The 15514-nt window shown below is 40.9% G+C and overlaps 3 protein-coding genes across 4 annotated transcripts; all 3 read left to right on the plus strand.

The window, feature by feature from the left end:
- The first annotated feature begins 9956 nt into the window (after positions 1-9956).
- On the plus strand, positions 9957-10580 carry LOC108053702 (general odorant-binding protein 57c). Its single transcript, XM_017136418.1, has 2 exons — positions 9957-10088; positions 10147-10580. The coding sequence occupies exons 1-2, from the start codon at positions 10035-10037 to the stop codon at positions 10549-10551; spliced, it is 459 nt and encodes a 152-aa protein (XP_016991907.1). The 5' UTR covers positions 9957-10034; the 3' UTR covers positions 10552-10580.
- On the plus strand, positions 10527-11887 carry LOC108053703 (general odorant-binding protein 57b-like). Of its 2 annotated transcripts, XM_017136420.2 has the most exons (3): positions 10527-10701; positions 10760-11155; positions 11823-11887. In XM_017136420.2, exons 1-2 carry the CDS (start codon positions 10639-10641, stop codon positions 11120-11122), a joined length of 426 nt encoding a protein of 141 aa, XP_016991909.1. In that variant the 5' UTR covers positions 10527-10638; the 3' UTR covers positions 11123-11155; positions 11823-11887. The 2 variants fall into 2 exon arrangements, with proteins under 2 accessions (XP_016991909.1, XP_016991908.1); XM_017136419.2 differs by lacking the exon at positions 11823-11887 and having other exon boundaries at positions 10760-11788.
- Positions 11834-12472, plus strand: LOC108053701 (general odorant-binding protein 57a-like). The gene is made up of 2 exons (XM_017136417.2): positions 11834-11909; positions 11961-12472. Exons 1-2 carry the CDS (start codon positions 11847-11849, stop codon positions 12402-12404), a joined length of 507 nt encoding a protein of 168 aa, XP_016991906.1. The 5' UTR covers positions 11834-11846; the 3' UTR covers positions 12405-12472.
- The last annotated feature ends 3042 nt before the right edge of the window (positions 12473-15514 follow it).

The following is a 15514-nucleotide window of genomic DNA, read 5'->3' on the forward strand; positions in this document are numbered from 1 at the left end:
GGTTGCGATTGTTGTGAACCCCTGCTTGAAACCATAAAAAATACGGATGACATAGTACTTCGTGATTTCTTTGAGTAAGACTGTGCTACCATAAAAATAATCAGCATGTTAAATCCTTCACCTTTATAGATCCCAAAACGAGGTTCATACTGAGAGACACGGTTCAGAAAATAGCCACTTTATAGGATCAGAAACGCGCCCTTCAACCTGTTACATAACCAGGAACGAATACGGTATACCCTTCCACTTTACGAGTAGCGGGTATGGCAACAATCAACAACAGCATTTTGTGCTGTTGACACTTTGGATTCGAGAATTTATGCAACTTAAAAGCGGTCAAGTTACGAATTTATGCATGCCATGCATTTACAGCAGCAGACAGAGACGGCTAGAGTGGGGCAGAAAGAGAGGGGTAGCTGTTCCGAGACAGAGAAAGGGAGAGGCACAGCTGGAGGGCGCACATACCATATAAATATATGTTTGCATGCACTTTTTTGTTGCTGCTGCTGTGGCCGTTGCATAAATTGAGCAACATCTTCCCGGTCCCTTCCCCCCGGGAAATGCCCCATCCAGCTGTAGCCATCCAGTAATCGGGGAATTGCCTGGCTGACACTTGCTGCTTACAGCCGTTTAACCCGCCTCTCAATGGGTTAACGCTCTTTATGGGCGAAATAAAAATTTCGTTGAAATTATTTGCATTTTGTTGCCTCGCATAAATTGCACTTCATTTGGAAGAAGGAGCAGCACGACCAAACGGAAAGCGCCATTAAATGCGGAAGGCAAAAGTAAATATTCAAATGGAAGTTATAGTTGAAGTGGCTTTAAGGCCAACATAAAAACGCTGAAAAAGATTAAAGCGTGGATCCGCTTTGGGGGATTATAATTGTAATGCAAGGCGGGGGCGGCCAAAGCTTTCAGCTGGGAGCGGCCAGAAATTAGGCCAGGCTAAAAGCTAACCAGCCCGCTGACGTGCGGTTACAGCCACTTGACCAGCACCACCCCAACCGCCCAATCACCCAACCACCTTCTCCAAAAACTGCGCCTAAGTGCAGCCGGCGGTGCTCATCGCTTGCATTACATAATAAATTCCCAGCTTATTTGCATAGTTTTGCGGCGGCGAACAATGCCCGCAGCCCGAGTTAATGGAATTCCGTAATAAATTTCGCAACGAGCTGGCCAAAAGCGGACTTTTTAGTTTTGGACGAAAGTCGAAAGACTATTCAATGACTCGGCGCCTCGTTTTCACCCTTTGTCTTAGGTGGTTTTAGAGAAAGCGGAGCAATTACAACAAGTGCCAAATGCACATCAACAACAGAGCCCGAGAAGAACCAGCCAGGGAATCCAGGATTCGCCGGCGATGGGATGACGTTACCGACTTTTCAACAACTGTCGACTGGCGGCTGTCGCCGGAAGCGAAAAAGTTGAGCGCGGAGTGCCGAGTGGGGAGGGGGGGAGGAGGGCGGAGGGGCTGGAACGGAAAAGCGGAAGCCAGCAGCGCAGTAAAAGTCGCACTACTTCTGCGGTTGTCAGTTGTTTTAACAGCTTAGCAGGGTGTACGGCAGGGGAACCCGTAGATTGCCACGGAAATGGGCCGTCAATTTACGCGACGGCTATTCCCTTTCTCTCTCTTTCGCACTTTTTGCATCCCTCTGCGTCTAACCCCCTTGATTTGCACTTTAAGTTTACCGCGAACCTTCTATAATTGCCAAAAGGTAAGCTGCATCAAGATTACCAGTTCCCAAGAGATTACTCCATTTTCCTGCACTTTCTTTAAGACTTTCAAGCCGAATTGAATGGGGAAAATTGAAAAATACTCGTCAGCAACTGTCGAAAACTTATCTGATATCATATTTCTTTTTTCCACTCTCCTCTTCCGTCGCCAGCAAGTTTTAAATTAACTTTTAGCCTGTTGGGGCACAAGTTTTGCTTGAGTCATTCCCATTTGATGAGTGTATTGTGAGAATTCTTTGACAGTTCCGGCTGCAATTTTAATTTTTGGCATTTCCTACACAGCAAGATGAAATTTGAACCTTTTGAGAAACGCAATCAACAACAGCATGTTTGGTAATGAAAATAAATACGATTTAATATGCCTAGAAAATTGGCTTTGTTGGTTCAACTGCATTTCAGAAGCATTTATGAACCTGAGATATCCTGCTGCCCAGCCCCACATAAACACATCACCTACACGAGCACCTGAGATAAAGCCGCACTAAGTGCGCTGACGGGCTTCAAACACTCAGTGGCAGGATGACCCAGACTCTGGCTGCGAATTATTACAAGTGTCATAGAGCGAGGCGACTAAAATTATATACACACGTATGGAACACAGAATGTGTGCGACAGCCTGCCTATGCAAACAAAAAAAAGGGAAAAATTGTAGAAATCCTGAGCAGCCAGGCGAGGCGGGGAAGGAAGCACATCAATCACAAAAGAATTATGTTGGGGTAAACAAAAACATTTGTCATGAAGCGGCAGACAAGAGCAGAGGATATGAGGAGCCGGGACAAGGGCTTCAAGTGCCAACGGATTGAGGACATTAGCTGGAATAGCTGCTGGAGGAGAAGAGGCCAGAGATGCGGAGATCCAGAGATCCGGAGATGCCAGTAGTGTCAACTCAGGCTGTTGGCCAGAAGTTTCCTGGGCGGAAAAAAGGAAAAACAAAAAAAAAGCAACCGGCCACATAAATCTGGTCAGCTCAAAAAGGTGAATATGTGTGCCGGAGTGGGGGAAACCTTTTGAGTAATTGCACACATTTAAAATTCTTTTCACACTTTTGATGCCAAAGGCATGAAACTCGATGGCCTCGGGCCACGGGGTTGGGCTCAAGAGTTTTCCCAGCTCCGGGGTCAACACTCGCCCACCTTCAACCAGTATTTATGCATAATTTCACAAAGTGCATCGCCGAGTGCGTTTTGTTTGTGCCGGCTTATTGTGTTGTTCTGCCCCTGCCCCAAAACAAGGACTAAATACTTGCTGGCAGTTATTAAATTTTATGCATCTCCAGCAAGTAATTTGATCCCTGGCAAGCCAAACCCCCCACTTGGCTGAAAATTTGCATTTAAATGAGTTTGGCCCAAAGGCAACGTATCGAAACAAAATATTTTCCATGTGTGCTTGCTGGCAAGTGTGGAGCAGGCTATTTTTACAACTTATGCAACAATGCACACATGTACGCAAATATTTTGCCAGTCCCAAGAAACTGAAGCAGTTAAGGCGGAGAAGCTGCAGCTGGAGGTGAACGAAAGTCTTTTGATGCAATTCCATTTTCGGATGCATCTCTCCTCGTACTTTTCCTCTTAGGAAGTTTTCATTTAAAGAATTAAAGTGCAATTGCCCCGCAGCTCTCTCCTTCGGCCAGAGGACAAAAAAACTAAAACATGTATAAAACAAATGAATAAATGTTTACAAGCCAAAGGAGCACTAAGTGAAGACAAATTGTTTTTGGCAATTTGTAGCTCCTTCCTGGGATTTTTCTAATATTTCCACAAATTACGTACACAATTTCTCGGACTTAAGATCCAGATGTTGCCGAAATAACAAAATTATTAAGAATGCACACAACTGCCGGACGAAGAGGAGGCGAAATTGCTTGCGGCTTGTCTGCATTCAAAATTGGCTCGAGTGTGGATTGCAAAAGTGACCAATTTTATTTGCAAGCATACTATATTATGTGGCATGTTGCAGGCAGGAAGAGGGCTGGCAGTCCGTTTACTGTTCCAATGACCTTTCGACATGAGCAAGTCGAGCGGACGGAGGCAGCCAGCCAGAAACCAACGAAAAGTGGCACAGTAGGAAAAAATGAGAACGCTGAATACCGAGTATGGACCTTCTAATACCACGTTGTTTTCGATTACTAAAATGTCTTCATTTTTCATTAACAATTTAAAAAGGATCAGAAAAAAACTTAGATCTCTGTATATAATTAAATGGCTAAGATTGTGGTGATTGCGAAAATATCTTAATGTTACTGCTTCCATTTTATATCTTATCGGGATAAACTTGTCCTTTCTGAAAAATAAAATAATATTAATATTGTTATTGAGTGAATACTTTTTTCTTCTTACTCAAAGCAAACTAAATGATTAAAATTTATTTTTCATTGCTGATCTGTTCTGTTATTGAAGTTGAAGCAGCACTAATTCAGATAGTTTAAAATTCGATATTAGCATAATTGTCGTTAAAAATGGGAAATGCAGTAAGTAAATTTAAATTTGATTTAAAGCGTTTTTTTGGCATTTAATAAAAATTTTGTGAAATGCCAAAATAAATAAAAGTAATTATACATAAATAGTATGGTTTTTCTTAAATCGATTGGCAGCTTTAAAAATGATGAAACAAAATAAAACAACGCCAGTCTACGTTTTCGATTTTTTTTATTAAACTAGCAAGGATGCTTACTAAAAAAAAATATTTGTTTTATTTCACATAAGTTATATTTCTTTTGAATTCAATTCAACGTTAACCACAGTTCCAGAAGACCCACATCTTTAGACCGCAAAACAGCTCGACAACATAAACGGCGACCTTTGACTGCCATAGACGAGGCCTGGGTGTGGAGTGGGGGGAGGGGAGGGCTGTTTAGGGCGGCTGAGTGGGTGGGGCTTCTCTATTCATTTGGCCCGGCGACTGGGCGCTCTGCGTTGATTTCCGTTTGCTGCATGTAAGAGTGCAACTTGAGCTGGCACTTGCACTCACTTGACAGTGTGTGTGTGAACGGCTGGCTGTGTGTGTTGGTGTGTGTCTTGTGTATGTGTGTGGAAAACTAAACTGTTTCCATGTGACAAGTGGCAGCTTGACGACAACAACAACAACAACAACAGCCACAGCAACATCAACGTCAGCATCAATGACGCTCGGTGCGCACTTTGCCGCAAACAAAACGGGGCAGCAACATGCAGCACCTGCTGCAGCAGCAAGGAGCAGGAAGAAAAAAATGACGAGGACCCTGAGAAGGACTTGACTCACTGTTGTTGTTTCAAGTTAAAAACTGCAGAAAGCGCACTCCAAAATTGCCACAAAAAGGCAGCCGAGCAGCAGTAGCAGCAGCAGCAGCCACCCATTTTAGCACTCAAGTAATGAGTCGCCGTCTAGTGCTGTTTAACCCATGCCGCCAACCCGGCAGACAGTTTCAGTCAAGGGGGTTAAGTGCCGGAATTTAATACACAATGCAGGCAGTCACCTGTGCGAATGTTTATTGAACCCGTCCACGGCGTGGGGTCAAAGTTGAAGCCGTTGGCAGTGCACAAAAGCCGAGAAAGCGAATCATTTAACTCGAAAATCGGATTATGAAGCTCATACGGACAAAGTCAATATATTCTTGTATATATTGAGCGGAGGAGGAGGGCGCATATATAAGAAGAGTCCGCTCCGCTTTGGTGAATTGTCAATGCAACAACAATTGAAAATCATTTGAAACCTTTCAAATGTCACACAAAAGAAATTGATTTCACTTCTTCGTTTTCTCCTCATCTTTTTGCTGCCATTGCCTTTCGGTTGCTATGAGATTGGATTTAAATTTACACCAGACTTGGTAAAAAAGAAAGGCATTGACGTCATCATCATTGTGACATCTTGGTCAACTGCTCTGAATAAAATATGCATGGCGAAACGAGGCATCTATGCATATCAAAGATATATAAAATTGAACATTCCTCAAGGATATTGACTGACATGCTTGGGCATACGCCCTGAAAAGTAGGCAATAATAAACATGCATTAGTGTCCCAAGTTGTCAGTTCAAAGGCACAATGAAAACGTTAGCCTACTCAAGAATAATGAGCTCTCCACACCCTTAAAAAACTCGCTGACCCACCTTTGACCCCTTAGGAAGCTTTGGGTCCACTTCCAGCACATTAACCCTCGAACCGGCTTAACTAATTCCCTTTCGACTCGGCAATTCAATTAGCAGTAAGTCCACGGACACACACACACACACACCCACCCACCGACCTATCCGAAAAAAGGACGTTTTAATCGAATTTATGTGGGACACAACGGGCAGGGGGACAGTTAATAGTTCTGCCTTTGGCTCAACAAAAGGCTTACCTCAAGCCAACTAGCCAACCAGCGAGCCGTGGGCGGATTTATCTATTCTATTTTGTAATTTTTAATTTCACAACTAATGCGATTATTCACGGCTGACGGACCAGGCTGGCAATAAAAATGGCCAGTGTGTAAGCCACGTTTAACACTCGGTTTATTTTTAGTTAGCGATACGCTTTCTCTTCCACTCGTCCTTCTTTTCCTCTGCAAATACGGCAAAACTATTCGCACACGAGCTCTAAGCTCAAACTTTAAGCTCTCCAGTTGTTGCCAAAAAAAGGTCCTGCGATTCTTATGCGCAGATTTGCCACCTTTTTTTTGGGAGGGAATCTAGGCTGGAAATATTCAATAAAAATATATATAAGTTAAAATTATTTTAAAACAAAGAACATACCCGTCCAATAACAAAATATTTTGTCAATGAGTACATTGAACTTTGAACAAGATTATTCTGACCTTAAAGTGTATTTTTAAATTTACATAATTATATTTTAATAAGTGCAATAAATTAAGATGATATAAGAAAAAGTTATTGTTGTAATTTAAATTCTAAAGTAAATATCTCTCAATACTAAAACCGATTCTTGCAGATTAACTTCTAAAGTAAATATTTTTCTGTACTAAAAGGGATTGTTCTTGATTTAATTATAAATAAAATGTTTTTCTTTGCTAAAATTGATTGGTCTGGATTAAGTTCTTAAGTAAATATTTTTCCGTACCGCTGTCCTTGATGCAGAACCCCCACAAATCCGGCTGAACCGGCATACCATGTGTAAGCTCATTTGCGTGGGTGGAGAAATTGTCACCAAATGCAGCGAGGCGTGCAAATCTCACGGAGAGCTGTGAAAAAATTGCGAAAGTCCGGCATAAACAGAACTCATCTGGGAGTCAAGTAGTATTCATTGTCTCCGAACCGGGGAACTTAAAGCTCTGCGGCGTGCCCATTCTCAGTTATGAGCGCTTAAAGTCGTCCATCCCACGCTTAACATTTAATTAAAAATTTTGTAATTACCGCCTGGGAAGTGGGTTTGTCTTGCTCTGCTCCGCTTTCCATTTTGCTTTTGCCTCTAGCCAAAGATGCAGCTGTCTCCTGCTCCATGCTCCATGCTCCTTGCTCCCCGGAACACTTGCATTCCCAAGGATGCCTTCCCATGCTTTGTTTGTCTTGGAGGAGCGATTCACACCCCAGTGGTTCGGGATCCTTACTGCCATTGCACTGAACTTGGCAGCTGCCTCTGCTGCTCTCCATTTCAACCTAATTGATAAATGTAAACTCCTTAGTGGTCCTATGTCCCGAAACGAACCTGCAACCTGGTCATTGTCGTTAGCAAGCTCCCTGATTTCGCCCATTAATTTGTTGCATTGTCTTGGGAAGTCGAAGTCTCAGGCCAAGTTGCTGAGAATCCTTTGGCTAAGCTATGATCCCTGCCTGCCCGGCGCATTTTACGCATTTTTCGAGAAATTCCATTGTGTTTCTGCACGTGCCACAATGTATGTGGGTGGGTTTTTTCGGTGGCGTTGCCATCAAAGTGCATGCAAAATACGTGACATGCATATTGAAGTCACTTACTATTTATTTTTATTACGCAAAGCTGCAAAAACTTTTTACACATATTTTCCCCTTAGTTTTTCTTTTGTTGTGGCAACTTTCCCGAAAAGGTAGCAAAGGCAACAGCTGAATAAAGGGGCGAGCAAACTTCGCCAGCTCCTTCTGACATCTTAAATAAATGGCAGAAGCTGTCAGTGAAGAGTTGGATTTGATTTTGGGATTTTTTTTAACCTTCATTGAAACTTGATGTGGACATTGTTTTCCTCTCCTCATTAAATTTTTAAAATTTGGAACACATTTTCCAATGAAAAGTGCCTAAAATCTGTATTTTAAATTCCACACATTTTGAAAACTATTTTCTTTAATAAAAAAAACGAAATTTAAGTTTGCCAAATCACATTGTTTTATTATTGGGTTTTAATTAATAACCTCAAATCTCTTCCCTTATAATGAATGTAAAAAAGATTTTTCTGTAGGTAAGTTCGACAATAGCATTATTTGGATATTTCCATTGTGCATGTTGAAACGTACATTATGCAACTGCCAAAAAATAGCAAACACATTTGCAAATGTGCTTTTCATAGGCCTAATTAGCGTTGGAGCGCACCTATCCAAACCCAAAATAATCAAATTTTCCCCCAAACAAAGGCAGGCCAGCCGAAACAGGGCCCGCGGAAATGCGAAATTTCCATTAAACATCAAAAATTGGGAGGAACTGAGAAATAGCAGCGCAATTATGCAGCAGGACTTGACAGGACTGGAAGCGACAGGCCGGGTCAGCCGAGGACACAGTTTAGCACCTAGCGATGACCATAAAAATTTGTAATTTTCCCAACACATATTTCCTTTTTGGCAACCGGCCAAAGTATGCAGCGTGAAAAGAAAGAGGGCCGAAAAAATTGTTCAGGCCGTAAATAACCAAAGTAAACAACGCGACAAGCGGTTTTTCGGGGCAAGGGGTTCGGAAAAAGAGCAGACAAAGTCCCGGCCGCAAAAGCCAAAACTCACTGCGAATGTGAATATTCTTGGAATTTTCATTTGTTGTCTAGAGTTGCATGGGGTCGGTTGCATAGTTAGGAATGTCTTTACCCAAACCAAACCAAACTAGACTCCCCTCCTGTCATCGCAATTTGTCGCTTTGTGTTGCTCCTGCCGCTGCAGTTGTCGCTTCATTTTTGCAGCAAAAGTGTTGAAAAATATGTTGACAGGAAATGTTATGCGAATTTCACTGCGTATAAAATTTATAAAATGAAATTTACGTGGACTTTTTCTCTTGGTGTTTGCTTTTACTGGAAAAAAGCCCCAGTGCTTGGCCTTTAAAAACTGTGGAAAATAAATATAAAACAAGAAAGGAAAGCTAACTTCGGGCGGAGCCGAAGTTGATATACCCTTGCAGAATACTCTGTAAATTATATTCTCCAATATTATTCATATGATGCATTCTTAATACTCATAAAAAATCCCAACTTCCTAACTTTAAAAACACCAAAGTTATGGCATTTCCAATCGTTCAGTTATATGGCAGCTATAAGATATAGTCGGCCGATCCTTATGAAATTTGGTATGTCGGATTGATTGGCCAAAAATAAAACCCATAGAAAATCCCAACTTCTTTACTTGACAAACACCAAAGTTATGGCACTTCCGATCAATCAGTTATATGGCAGCTATAAGATATAGTCGGCCGATCCTTATGAAATTCGGTATGTCGGATTGATTGGCCAAAAATAAAACCCATAGAAAGTCCCAACTTCTTATCTTTAAAAACACCAAAGTTATGGCTTTTCCGATCGTTCAGTTATATGGCAGCTATATGATATAGTCGCCCGATCCGGCTCGTTCCGACTTATATACTACCTGCAATAGAAAGACAACTTTTGGGAAAGTTTTAAAACTTTAAAAGCTTTAAAACTGAGGGACTAGTTTGCGTAGAAACGGACGGACGGACAGACGGACAGACGGACAGACGGACAGACGGACAGACGGACATGGCTATATCAACTCAGGAGGTGATCCTGATCAAGAATATATATACTTTATAGGGTCGGAAATGTCTCCTTCACTGCGTTGCAAACTTTTGACTGAAATTATAATACCCTCTGCAAGGGTATAAACATAATCAGTGAAAATTCAAATCAATCACTGCTCCCAAGCTCAATCTGATGTTGTTACAGTTCCGAGTTTTCAAACTCAATTAAATGCACGACAGATCGTGTATTCGTCAGGTTTATATTGTATATTGTATTCCGTAACCAGTTGGCAGCAATTAATTAGTAAGCTAGATGCAGATAACCTGGTCTCCATAAATTACCCGCAAGCCAGTTTCTATAAAATTCTGAACTGCTTTTCTCCGGCTAACAGTTTATTGCGAAGTGCTTACTGCGAAAGGGAAGCCCATGTCCATATTCATCTTGAAAAAGATTCTGCGAGTTGTTAGATAATGTTCAAGCTAGGGGTAATTTTTATATTGGCTACCATCGTGGTTTTCGCTCAGGTAAACAAACTTGGAAGCACTTGATTACGGCAGATCTAACCGAACTTTCTTTCAACAGAGTGTACCCGTTCTGGAGGAAACGGCTTTGGTATCAGAATGTCTAGCCCTCCATAATATCAGCCAGGCTGAGTTCCAGGAGCTTATAGATAGCACCAGTTCCGAGGAGGACGATATCGAGAATACCGAGAGGAGATACAAGTGCTTCGTGCATTGCCTGGGTGAAAAGGGAAACATACTGGACTCTAATGGCTACTTGGATGTGGACCTGATTGACCAAATAGAACCTGTGAGCGATGAGCTTCGCGAGATTCTCTACGACTGCAAGCAAATTAACGATGGTGAGGAGGATAAGTGCGAATACGCTTTTAAGATGGTGACTTGTCTGACAGAAAGCTTAGAGAACGATGAGGTCACCGAAGCGGAGAGAAATGTCGACGTATCTACAAACAAATTAAATGAATAATCTTGCAAAAACTGGTTGAGCAACTCAAACGTAATTGTTTTAAGTCAGTGGGAAATTCACAAGCTGTTGTTTAGTTTGATTTCAACAATGTTCATCTACAGACCGGCAATTTGTGCGCTTCTGATATTGGTTTTGATCAGCTTAGCTAAGGTGGGAATAACTCTATTTACTGCTTTTTGTTTGGGTATATCTTAAAATATTGTTATAGGCTCGCCATCCGTTTGATATTTTTCATTGGAATCCGAACGATTTTGAGGAATGTCTGCATCTTAATAACATAACGATTGGCGAATACGAGAAATATGCGCGGTTCGAGACTCTTGACTACCTACTCAACGAGAACGTAGATTTGAAGTACAAGTGCAATATCAAATGCCAGCTGGAAAGGGACTCGAACAAATGGTTGAATGAACAAGGTAAAATGGATCTGGAACTGATGAATGCCACCAGTGAAGCAGCCAACTCCATTGCCAAGTGCATGAATCGGGCTTCCGAAGAACCCTGTGCCTACAGCTTCAAACTGGTTATTTGTGGGTTCAAGGCTGGTCATCCCCTTGTTGATTCCGACTAATTAGTTATACTTTATAAATGTGCAAGTTCCCAAGTAAGAATAAGACTTATGCTATAATATTATTTGTTCATATAAGATAAGTAGTTTCTTCCGCTCATTGTCTAAACTGAGGAAAAAGTTAATTTTTAATCAAGAACCGAAAATTATCGTTTTTTGAAACTTTTTTGTTAAGAACTACAGTAAGTTTTATTTATAATCATCTCAAAGTGTTCACAAAGTATATAAAAACGCCAATCACCCTTGCCAATAAAATGTATACAAAATCAGCCAAATTAAAACCAATTAAAATCGCATTAATATTATAAAAAGAAAAGTTACAAATAATAATTTTTGTTGGTTCCTGTTTAAAATTAAAAAATTATCATTTTTATTAACAAGAACAAATAAGATTTTCATAACTGTCTTTTAAGAATATAAGGAACGCATCTATGCCCTCGCAAAGAATGTTTTAATTGTTGTAAAATGACAAGCAGGTCGAGTTCCAGGAATTTAAGAGTATCGATAAATCAAGAAGTTGATCTGTTTAATTTCTATCTTAAGGGAAACACAAGCTAAACACATTTGCATAAGTTAGATAATTGAGCCTACGAGAGGCAGGTAACAATATAGACCGATCAATAAGCAAATTAAATCTATAATCGTGAAAAACTGGTTAATCAACTTAAAAGAAATTGTTCTAATCAAATGGAAATTTATCTAGCAATTGTTCAGTTCAAGATCAACAATGTTCATCAACAGACCTGTAATTTTTGCGCTTCTGGTCTTGGCTTTGATCAGCCAAGCTAAGGTGAGATAATCAGGTAGATGATTAAATCGTATTATAAAAAATATCTTTCAGGCTCACCATCCCTTTGACTTTTTCGAAGAAAGCCTTGATGATTTTGAATTTTGTCTAAAAATTCATAGTATTCTTATTGAGGAATACGAATGGTTTGAGCAGTTTGAGAATTTGGAGAATGTTCTCAACGAGACGGTCGAATTGAAGTTCAAGTGCAACATCAAATGTCAGCTAGAAAGGCAGCCGAAAAAGTGGCTGAACGATCTGGGTAAAATGGATCTGGAGTCGATGAGTGCCACCAGTGAAGCAGCGGAATCAATCGCAAAGTGCATGGAAACGGCTTCCGATGAACCCTGTGCCTACGCTTTCAAACTGGTTATTTGTGCTTTTGAGTCCGGTCACTCCGTCATCGAGTTCGAATCCTATGACCATATATTAGAGGAAACCGCAGAGCTAGCGGCGGAACAGGCCATTCTAGACGAAAGTGATTTTTTGTATATATAACAGTGTTGTCATAGTTGGTCAAGCCAATACATTTTAATTAGAAGAAAAAAAAACTAATTAACAAGCTCGGTGCACTCGTGGGCTGATTAGCATAATTAAATGGAATTGCATGAGGCGTGCTGCAGGGCGGTTGAATCAAATCAAACCGATTCGAATGGAATCCAATTAATTGATTTGGCCTGCAATCACGCAGCGGGTTAGCACACAGCACAAATAATTGATATGCCGCATTTCAGGTGATATCTTGCCGATGCAGTTAGTAGGGTTTGCCATATTTCTCGGGGACTGCCTCCGATTTGCCAGCTGTGTGTTCTTTTGTTGTTCCCCGAGAGCAGGAAAAAACATTTTCCCCCGCACAATCCGATTCCGTTACAGTTTTCCATTCGCCTCTTTTCCACGGGGCGTATGAGTGTTTGTTTGTATGCGACTTTTTGTCGCTTTCCTTTGTGCCAGCAGGCGAATGCAACGGAAGTTGTCACGTTGCATTGTTGCAGCTGCTGTTGATGCCGCTGCCATTGTTATTGTGTAAGGGTAAAAGGGGAGCGGGGGAGAGGGCGTAAGGGGGCCAAAAGAAAAGGCGAGCGGGCAACGCCCACACACTTGACTGGCCCGCTCTGCCACCTCTCGGCTTACGATTGTCAGCTCAACTTCTCGCCGCCGAGGGGCGTGGCACATTAGTGGCAACAGCAGGGCAATACAAAAAAAGAAAACAGAAAAACCAGCGAATACATGATTGTCAACACGCACACTCCCACCGACCGGCAGCGACAACACGGCGTATGAGTAATATGTCTGGCTGCCTCGCTGGCGGTGCCTGCACCATGTCAACATGCAAAACAACAATGGGGCGGAAGTGCATTGTAAACGTACCGTGCACTGCACCCCAACCCGTCCCAAAATCCCCCAGAATTTCCCACCTTCCCATGGGTGAGTGCAATTATAATTTTGTAAATCGACGGAAGTTCGGATAAACATACGCAAAACGTTTGCCAGCGTTGGCCGAGGAGGATGAAAAAAGGTGGACATGGTTATCCCTCAGGCCATTGCGTTTTTGGGTTAATGGCAAAAACAGGCTAAAAATTATTAAGGATACCCTGATGAAAAATACACTTATGTCAATATAAGAAATCTTAAAATTGAAATGGATTTTGTCTATTCAAACGGAAAAAAAACACATTTAATTTTGAATTCAAAAACGACCAACAAATCTTAAACCAACGACCAACAAATCTTAAATCTGAGTGTCAAATTAAAAAGTGTGGCTCAAAATGATATTACAATTATTATATATTTTTGGGATTTTCGATTTTTAAAATTCAATTTGGCCGTGAATTCTGATGCTAGGATCACAACTTGTTATCGGCCGATCTGCTTACACCTAAGCCCAGCGGTCCCACGACGGAGTAATTTTTTTGATTTAAATGGCTAGAAGGATTCTTAAAATTGGAAGACATAAAAAAAAACAAGAGAGAACGCTATAGTCGGGTGCCCCGACTATCAGATACCCGTTACTCAGGTAAAGGGAGTGCGAGGGAGATGGAGATAGAAACTTTGATCACGCATAACCTTTTAACGAATGGTCCGATTTGAAAAATTTCTTCTACATTTCGATAGGTATTGATAAACACAATAAAACTGCATTTTTACTTTTCGGAAATATTTAAATTTTTAAAATCGTATTTAAGCGATTGTGGGCGTTAAAGGGGGCGTGGCGCCTTTTTGAAACAAACTTGCGCTGCGTAGGAACTCCTAAAATCTACATGCAAAATGCCAATCTTCTAGCTTTTATAGTTTCCGAGATCTCAGCGTTCATACGGACAGACAGACGGACAGACGGACAGACGGACAGACAGACGGACAGACGGACATGGCTATATCGACTCGGCTAGTGATCCTGATCAAGAATATATATACTTTATAGGGTCGGAAACGCTTCCTTCTAGCTGATACATACTTTTGCACGAATACAATATACCCTTTTACTCTACGAGTAACGGGTATAAAAATAGTAAAATAAAGAAAATGTTCATTTCGAGTAAAATTGACATAAAGTATGTCAAATTCATTTGCCATGTAATTTTTCCTTTGGTGTAGAATAGAAAACAAAATTAAGTTTAGAAAAAAATTACAAATAAATAGATTTCAGATTATATACCAATTTTATTACTATTTTAAACATACTTGCAGCAATGATAAGCAGCCAAAGATAAATTTCATTTTCAAATTTTCTGGTCCTATCAACAGCAGTTGGTGCTTTAAGTTGGCACTCCACCCCCGTGCAAAAAGCAATCTAATCACGCCCTTAACCCCTGGCACACATGCCAGAAATTAAATTCAACGAGCAAACTTACACTGCGCTGCATACTTCAGCAACTGCCAATAAAGTGCTTGGCGTGAAGCAGACAAAACAAAAAAAGCCAAAAAAGCGGGGAAAACTTATACTTCTTTTTCCCTGCCTGCAGCTTATGCCGCGCTATACTTTCTGTTGCTTCGAGTGCGCTTATCAAAAGACACACAAGGCACTGACATGCATCCAAAAAAATTGAGGGGAGCGGGGAATGGAATGGTAAAGCAAAGGGCAGGGAAGGGAGGGAGACGAAAGGAAAGGCGACGAAGCGGAGCGCGTAAGTTTTCCAGTTTTTCTGCAGCGTCTTTACTTTGGGAGAAAGCGGGGAAGGACTCTTTGCAAGTTCTGCATATGACTGCAGGCACGTCCTCAAACCCCCCACACATACCGCCCCCCTCCACGTAAGTGATGGGTGTAGGTGTGCGAGTGTAAGTTGATTTATGCCACTTTGTATACTCAGCATGCGTATGGGTATCCGTGCACAAAGAAAAGTTTTTCGAAATTGCTAAATGCGGTCAGGACATTGCAATAAAAAGTCTAAGAAAATCAACAGAAACAATTTTTGAAATTAATAATATATAATTATATAGGATATATAGGATATGATATTTTTTTTAACCTTTTGGTATCTGCTAAATTTGCGATACCCATATTTTTATTAATTAAAAATTAAATTAATTAAATTAAATGAATTGGCATTTCGTCAGCTTATTAAAATAACAAAAACTTTTTTAATTTTCTTTATTATTAAACAAGTACTCTT

The sequence above is a fragment of the Drosophila rhopaloa genome, unplaced genomic scaffold (assembly GCF_018152115.1).
Source record: "Drosophila rhopaloa isolate 14029-0021.01 unplaced genomic scaffold, ASM1815211v1 contig_115, whole genome shotgun sequence".
NCBI classification, from domain to species: domain Eukaryota; kingdom Metazoa; phylum Arthropoda; class Insecta; order Diptera; family Drosophilidae; genus Drosophila; species Drosophila rhopaloa.